The sequence below is a fragment of the Phoenix dactylifera genome, chromosome 1 (assembly GCF_051530095.1).
Source record: "Phoenix dactylifera cultivar Ajwa chromosome 1, Ajwa_hap1_PhDact_Kaust_v1.1, whole genome shotgun sequence".
Classification (NCBI taxonomy): Eukaryota; Viridiplantae; Streptophyta; class Magnoliopsida; order Arecales; family Arecaceae; genus Phoenix; species Phoenix dactylifera.
This window is the reverse complement of record NC_143190.1, coordinates 1,592,993-1,601,708: the sequence shown is the minus strand read 5'-3', so window position 1 is coordinate 1,601,708 and position 8,716 is coordinate 1,592,993. Positions and strand designations below refer to the sequence as shown.

Genomic DNA, 8,716 nt, shown 5'->3' with positions numbered 1-8,716 from the left:
TCTGGTATCTGAAAATGACAACTATTCATGCACTTAAATCTCAGCATGCTTTCTCCTATTCCACATGCATCACATGTACTCAAGAAGCTTGAAATTAAAATATTAATGCCATGAGGACCCAAGGTTTAAGTCTTTCTTTTGGAGTCAGCTTGAGGTACAAACTTGCATGAAAAACTATTGACAAAACAATAATCGCATGTTTAAGAAAATTTCTGATTTCACATGCATAACTTTTAACCTTTTCCAAGGGGAACCCCCCATTTGTCTGTGGAAAAGAAGGCACTCCATCCAACCAGTATATGATCTGTCGAGAATTAAGAAGTCTCTTATTCTAGATAAATGAACATTCAAACATTCTTTGCATGGAGTCTGGATATGAATGTGGAGTGAGAAGCAAAGTCCTACTTTAATTCCTAGACCTACTGCATTTAAACTCAATTATTATTAACCAACTGCAAAGGTTGAGTATTTAGGGTGCCAAACAAGCAAGCAGAAATTATCATAACAGGCATCGAAAAGCAGAGGATTGCCTATTTTGTCTTTCTTTTCACTAATTCTAAGTTTGATAAAACAATGGACTAGAGGTCAAAACAATCTCTTGCAACAGTTTTACCAATTCCTGTCAGGCATCTTGGCATTCGCATCAAACATTTCACCAATTCCTGTCAAGCATTCCAATAACGTTTTTTACAAGAAGCATTCTTATGCTTCTTGTAAAGTTTTCAGTGGGCAAATTTTATTAAAATAGAACAGAACTTTCATTTCAACTGGACTGTGAACATCATAAAATAGCAGAAGATTAGCAAGCCATCATACCAGCATCTGGTAGGTATTCCAGAAAGCGGATTCAAATTCCAAAATTTGAAATTTATGCTAAGGTTAATAGGTATCTAATAACAAAAATATACAGAGGAGGCAGCATTTATAACAGTAAATGAAAACATAGACTTCCTGGAATCCATTGCAATTCCATCCCCTGGACAAATAGGCTCCTGGAATTATATGTAGCTCTCCGTCCTTGGGAGGGAGTGCGATCATCCTCGAGGTGATTTATAACCTGGATACAGGGCGATGCAGGTCTGCCTCAGTCACTATGTGGCTGCGAGTGATTTCTTTGAGTGAGGTGCAACCGCTTAATGCCATTGTCAGTTCGAATTCGTCGCGAAGCATCTGAAGTACCTTTCTTACACCAGCCTCACCTTCAGCAGCCAAAGAAAACACCACAGGCCTTCCAATCTGAAGCCAGTGTGAGATACTAGAATGAAATCCAATCCTTGTGACATGAGGAAAATAAACTGAGCAAAAGTAATAGCCGTCCTGATGCCTAAATAAATTGGGTAAAATGATCATGCAACTAGAACAACAATATAGGGAAAAATATTGCAAGACCAATTCCTATTGCATGTCATTCCTTCTACCAAAGCAATTCCAATTTACACTTACAAATACACCAGAGGCTCCCAAAGCTAAAGCCTTGAACACATCTGTTCCACGACGAACACCACCATCAAGAAAGACAGGCACTTGGCCTCTTGCAGCTCTGACAACCTGAATGTACCACCACTCAAAGCATAAGTTAAATCTTATTTTAAAATGCCTAATCGGATGTTGACGTGCAGCCACAACTGAATTACGAACATGAGGGTGTATCATCAAATTTCAGCTGATATTGCAAGGAAGCACTTTCACACAATATATTTGAAGAATCCAGAATACTAAGATTGCACAAGGCTATTTCATCTTATGTGAAAAAAAGCATGCCTTAGTTTGTAATAAAAGGCCCATCCAGACTAACAATGGCACACTAAAGATTTTCATCCTTTGATATAATCTAGAGTGGATTGTCTTTGTTATACAACGACTAAAGCTGGTATAATAAGCAAATGTACCTCCTCCAGAGCAGTGATAGTAGCAGGAACATAGTCAAGCTGGCGAGCTCCATGGTTGGACACGATGATACCAGCTGCACCATTTTGTATGGCCAACCTTGCTGAATTTGTTAAATTAAAAAATAATATTACATGTATGGACTTCTTTGAAAAAGAAAAAAAAAAGAAGAAGGAACATAATATAACAAAAAGAGAATTTTTACTATCTTCTGCAGTGAGGACTCCTTTCACTAAAATTGGCATAGAAGTGATTGTCTGCAACCACTTAACATCCTGTCCGGATCCAAAGCAAATAACCTCAGAAAGGATTGGAGAATTGAAGAAAAAGATCCAATATAACTAACATTATTATAGCATGTGTGTGTGTGCACATCTTTTTTCTGTAGATTTATGTACTTTTTTTCTTCTTAAAAATCAAGATCTTGTATGTATGTGTATGTATGTGTATGGATATATATCATAACCATAATCACCTAACCTTTTCCCTATTTGCAGTCAACTCTAGGGATCCTCATCCACCAAATATTCCTATCTAGTGGCACCTCTGATGTTATTCCAAGTTTCTCTATATTCTTCCCCGGTCTCATCCATGTTAATTTAGGTCTTTCTCTTCTTTTCTTACGATCTTCAACTCAAACTACAACACCTCTTCTTACAGGAGCCTCTTCAAATCTTTGTTGTACATATCCATACCATACCAATTAATTTTCTATCAATTTGTCCTTAATTTGTGCAACTCATACAGCTCCTCTAATAAATTAATTTCTTAATCTATCCTTCTTAGTTTTACCATGCATCCATCTTAACATTCTCTTTTTTCCTCCATACAATCTGTTTTCATGTACTTTATTTATTTCCCATCACTTAATTTGTTAACACTGTCTTTACCAGTCCTAAGCCTGGAAGAGAGAAGTGGAGGGTTGACATCAGGTTGATAGCTGGCTGCAAAAATATGTTAAAGACTATGAAATGGATCCAAATTTGATATGTATATATATACATCACATATACATACATAAGCTAAAATTAAAGTACTTATTTGTAGGAATACATTTGGTGCCAACTTTAATTAAATCAGCGTTTCAAGAGATGGTATGTAGTTTTACAAGTTCCTAAGCTTTTAAGAGGAAAAAGGGTTATATTGGATTGATATTTTTTTCATGAATTGAAACAACTATATGAACTGGAAACAATGGTTTAATTGTTACTAACCAAAACGACAGATCAAATCAGTTTTGGGTTATTACTATGATAGACTTGCAATTCTCCAAACTGAGAATCAATTCATGCTTGTCTTGTATGGACAATTAATGAACACATATGGAAGTGTTTAGTTGTTTGAATTTCACTCCAGTAATGAATGCTATCATTCTGCTGGGCATAAATCAAGTAAAGCAACCTGAATTATTTGCTAAACTGCTTCAATATCAACAGGTGGTACAATAATAACTTGATCATTACATGGCCCCAGCCTATTGGCAGCACATTTAATGTGGATTGTGGTCAAAATCCCAAACAACTCAGGCTAGTAATAATTTTTTAATCAAACACTAACCAATTAACTTTGACATACCTTCCAGCTTAGTGATCGATCAATTTGTCCAGCCACATAAGATGCCAAACCAGAGTCATTGGTCTGCACAACACCACAAATGTATTGGCGAGATTGATCGACAAAGAATTAAAATTGAATGAGAAATTTAAACTCACTCCATCCATCCTGCCAAGGTCCAACCCCTCAAAGTTCTTAAGCGTCAAAAATGGCGGCAAGGTAAATCTGTACAAACAACAAATGAAGAGATTTATTTGTTAACAAACTTAAAGAGCATAGAAGAATAGCATCCATTCAAGGTATTCAGAATTTGCAACTGGCATTTGACATGACCCTTTGTCAAGTGGAATCTCGCAACTTCTTCAGATGCCTTTTCAAGGTATTGTGTTTCGACAACTCTACAAGTATATTGGAGTTAGTGATTAATTTTATGCCAATTTCTTCTTGCTTTTCTATGAATGAATCCATGGATGATATGTTGGGAAAGGTGATTTTATAAGCCAGTTACGACCAAGTGCAACCATGTTAACAGAGTCTTAAGCCCAAAAAACTTGCAGATAACACTGGTATTGATTAGTTTTGACTAACAAGCACCACAGAAGTCAATAGTCTCAAATTATTACAGATATAACTCGTTCGAAGCAATTAAGTGATTAATTAGCATATACCTGTTTTTGATGTCTGCTTCCCTGCGCCCAAGTCTTGGAGTATCAACAGTGAGGGCTATTGCCTTGAAACCAGCCCTTTCAGCCCTTCTTACAAGCTGTGCAACTACGTTCCTATCTTTGTAGACCTAAGAAAGTAAAGAATAAATTATGAGAACAAACAAATCCCGGGAAAACTTACAGAAAACATATAAAGAGAACTAAGAAACAAAATTGATAAGAAAGAAGAAGAAACTATTTACATAGAGCTGGAAGAATCGAATTCCTGGTCCTGTCGAAGCAACCTCCTCAACACTGGAAGTAGCCCATGATGACAGCGTCTATAGAAACAAATGGAGGAATAAAAACATAATTAATGCGCACATTTCATGTTGAAATTGGCAAATCAAAGTAACACAAGCATATATATAATTGATATATGGGAAAACAATAATATGGTAAAAACAGTTGCTCTGAAAAAATGAAAAGTTTGGGGTTGAAGGGAGGGGAAGAGAGAGAGGGAGAGGGAGAGGGAGAGACGGGCATATGCTCAAAATTGTGTCTAATAGAGAGCACAAAATAGCAATGTCTTTTACTTTTAAAAATAGGCAGCATTCTTTTTTCCTATTGAGAAAAGAGCAATGGAAGTGGCAAGCTTTTTGACGTAGACATGGCATTTGGCAAGTGGACAAAACTTGACATGAAATCACGTATGTTTATCAAAGGAATATTCTTTTTGAACAGCTCTGCCAAGGTACTGCAACTAACTTGGCAGACGGCCAAATTAGGATTCACAGATGTAATCTCAATTCTTTGATTTTTACTACAAAACCTAACCTACAAGGCAAGAAGCACTGGCATGCTGAGTTCATACATGACAAATGTCTATTCTGCAATCAAATATTCCAGGTCACAAGGTGCTGCAGCCAGTTCTTTTTCTTCTTCTTTTTTTCTCTTTAAGAGGTAACATGGGTTTCCCCATGGTTTCATTTCATGAAGCAGGAAATGAATACAAAAGATAGCATCAGAAGGAAAATAAATTTTTGAAACACAACAGTTTCTGAAGCTCTAGGAGTGCCAGTAGAATGCCATTCAGGCGAACAATGAATCATCTCGGACGGTAATTGGTCTTCAGTTGCATCTTGTCCATCCTCCTTCCTTTCAGAATGAAGTATGTTTGTGAAACAAGGTCGGGAAGCTGATTTTGTCGAAATGAAACCAGCGAAAGCATAAACAGGACTCAAATACGTAAAGCACCTGAAAGGAGCTATATCCTGACTACTGAATCTAGAGCTGGGAATTCTTATTAGGGCAGGATTCTACTAACTGGCTTCTCATCCTGATATAATCAAATTTTGACATTCATCATAAGGAACAAATTGTTTGGCAGGGAAGCAGTCATTTGTTCTATTAGGGTAGACAAATTTTGCCTAACCAGCTTGAGATAGATTCAACTCAGTTTCAAGTATGTACACAATAGAAAGTTCTACCAGAAACTACATAAATAAAACATGTAGAAATCAGAGACAAAACAAGTGTTCTTGCCAATGGCAATCTCCATGTGCATTATTCTTATTTCTTGGTTAGTCAATATGGAGAGGAAGTACAAATGAGCTATCTAACAATCAAGAGCCCATTTCCAACAGAATTTTGAATGGAGAGGAATCTAAACTTTTACACTTATTGAAGCTAGATGCAAGATATCTTTCTCATCAACAATATAATATGCTAAGGTTCCTGAAAGCCAGCTGTGGTTTGGTAGTGATTAGTGCTTGTCTTGGCAGCAGAAACTGATGTTTGCCATCCAATTACAGTAAGGCAAGTTATTTCTTGGAGTCTGCATAAGTTTTGCCAGTGGTGTTACTTCCAAATCATTAAACTGTAAAGTACAAAAAGGCAATGACAAACCATAATGGTGCCAGCTGCTGATGCTGCCCTTGCAGTTGCATATTCTCCTGAGGCATTATATCAGACTCAATGTCAGATGCTTTTTCCTAAGAGCAAGCCCATGCAAGATACTATTTGCTATGTGAGGTAACTTATAACATCGTCATGAGTCAACAAGATGACTCAAGTTAATATAGTATCCTCATTTCTTTAAAAACAGTTAAGATATATACAAATACCTTGAGAACTCATTCATGTTTGGAAAAGGTAAAATTTAAAAATGGAGACACAAGAATACCATATCTTGTTTTTCAGCTTGTAGTATGAAACTGAGGACTCACACATCCAACAATACAGTTTCATTTTGAGTCTAACTAGGCTTAAAGCACCCAATGGAGTTATTACAAATTCCTAAAACTTGGTGCAAGCATGATGGGTACAAGGTCAGGGATACAAATACCTTCTGGGTGGGCCATTTTCTGCATTGCGGTGGGAGCAATCATAATTGGCATTGATATCTTGAAACCAAGCACAGTTGTAGCCATATCAATTCTGGAAACATCAATAAGTATACGTGGATGAAACCTAGTTCACAGCCAACGAAGGTTCAGTAAGATGAATTCTAGGGTACATTGTCTAGTAAGATGAATTCCAGCATGCATTGCAATTCTATATAAGATGCAGTGCATTACATATCTGTACCATTTTAAAGACAACCAAAGGTGAGAAACACGAATGCATACCACACATTCAGATAAGGCATCTTCATCTTATTGCAAAAAGAAAAAAGGGAAACGTATAGGGACAAACTCTTAGTGAACTTAGTGCTGACACCACATTAAACAGCTGAAGGATAATGCGCTCAATGAGAGGCATAGGAAAAAATGAAGTCCAATCCTGCAAGTGACAGAGTTGACAAGCTTTGTGTACTTACAGTAATTCTTCAGCGATATATTCCTTCATGCCACCCATCTTTCCAGTATATCAGAAAGGATGAAATATATAGAGATTTCAAAGAAAGGTGGGGGGAGGAAACAGTTATCTTAGCACTGGCCTCATATTAACCAGCTGAAAGTTATGAAATTCTCAGTTTAAACATAAGACAGAGGATGGGGAAAAATCTTAGATACTGCAGCTGACAAAATTGCATATTTCCTATCTAAGTTTAGTTATAAAATGATTTATTACTCCATAAACAATTATCCTCATACTACAGCTTTGCCATATGAATTATATTTTAAATAATGCAACATCTTAAAAAAAAATAATTCTAAACCATGTCAAGCAAATATTCTCTGTGGTTAGGATGAACTACTGAACTTGCCATGAGAGTTCTGAAAGACTCTCATTCACATCTATTTGTGCTAACCACACCATGAAAAGGTAAATCTCAAAGGAAGCTAATGTGCTAGTTGCAGGAAGAAGAGTAAATTACACGAAAGACAATAGCCTCCCTCCTAAATATAAACAATTGAAAAAAGATGCACATAGGATTTTTAGTATGAGTTTGCCTACCAAAATAAAGGCCAAAAGTTTGTGTCCACAACCATCAAGAACTAAATGAATCATATGCTTAAGATATAACTATATTGACAATTTAGACGGCCTGCGGCAACGAACAATATGTCCAGAAGTGCAGTTCTTTTGGACAGTGTTAAAAAACTGCCACTTATGAAAGAAAGGAGCATTTGCTGGTGTACCATCAATATAAAAGACTATGTTTCTGGCTTTAATGGTACAGGAATAAGTGTGGAATTTGGATCATCCTTATCACTATAAGAAGAGCACCAAATCCAATCTCAAATCAATAAAAGCAAACATCAACATAAGGGAAACACAGAGAATCAACAGAAGAAGCTCACAGAATCCTGGAGAATGCTTCCCTATTCTCCTTCAAAGTCCACTGATCCTCTGCACCAGAGGCATAGTAGTCATAGACCATCTTTGGCAGCTTTTGCTTGGCGATTGCCTTATACTCCATAACGTTGGTGATCTCCATGCTCATGGCTGCAGTATCACTCACCTCTGCAACTCAAGACAATCAACAGAATCAACTGTTAGAAAACAGATGATCTGAACATCAGAGCACATATTTCACCTCATTACAGCAGAGTAAGCAAGAATTCAATCAGAAAAAAAAAAAATCATATCAAATCTAGCAAGCTCACAGCCTAATATCTAGCATCCAATCCATACTAGTAAACACATACTCTAATCATGTCTACCAGAAAGAAGAGAAACTTACATTTCCATAAGCATACATACAAATATCTAACGTAAGCATATGTATACATGCATGCAAATACACTCAAACACAATCAAAATGAGAAAGAATCCATCACCTTCCCCCCTCAAAAAAAACAAGATAAAGAATACTGCCCCAAATGGCTAATCAGTGATTAAATTTAGCCAATAAAACTCATGAGAACTAGAGAACACGATTAAGCAAGGAGGAAAAAAGAAGAGCAATGGAAGAGAAGAGAACCTTTGTTCCTTAGAGGAGGAGAGCGAATGAAGTGAAACCAGAATATAGCATGTGGTGTGGATTAAAGTATTATATGGGTCGGAGATAAGAGATGGTGGTTCGTTTATTGGAGAGAGAGAGGGAGTGTGTGTGTGTGTTTCTACGTGAAGACAAAGTAGGGGCAGCGGGCGGGCGGAGGTAAGAAATTGTTTATTATTTAGTTTTAGACGAATGGGGGAAATATTGGGTTGGTTTTGGATCAGCTTTTCGAGGTGGGAAC

The 8,716-nt window shown here is 36.8% G+C and overlaps 1 protein-coding gene across 4 annotated transcripts; it reads right to left on the bottom strand.

Annotated features, from left to right (window-relative positions):
- Positions 1 to 830: 830 nt before the first annotated feature.
- On the bottom strand, positions 831 to 8,645 carry LOC103705751 (glycolate oxidase 5). Of its 4 annotated transcripts, none has more exons than XM_088716377.2 (12): positions 8,458 to 8,645; positions 7,835 to 7,997; positions 6,433 to 6,524; positions 5,994 to 6,040; positions 4,349 to 4,426; positions 4,110 to 4,234; positions 3,600 to 3,666; positions 3,463 to 3,525; positions 2,093 to 2,162; positions 1,890 to 1,990; positions 1,444 to 1,548; positions 831 to 1,236 (listed from the first exon to the last, which is right to left on the bottom strand). In XM_088716377.2, exons 2-12 carry the CDS (start codon positions 7,975 to 7,977, stop codon positions 1,051 to 1,053), a joined length of 1,077 nt encoding a protein of 358 aa, XP_088572503.2. In that variant the 5' UTR covers positions 7,978 to 7,997; positions 8,458 to 8,645; the 3' UTR covers positions 831 to 1,050. The 4 variants fall into 4 exon arrangements, with proteins under 4 accessions (XP_088572503.2, XP_008787823.4, XP_088572497.2 ...); XM_008789601.6 differs by having other exon boundaries at positions 6,433 to 6,557; positions 8,458 to 8,639; XM_088716371.2 differs by having other exon boundaries at positions 6,433 to 6,557; positions 8,315 to 8,468.
- Positions 8,646 to 8,716: the final 71 nt, after the last annotated feature.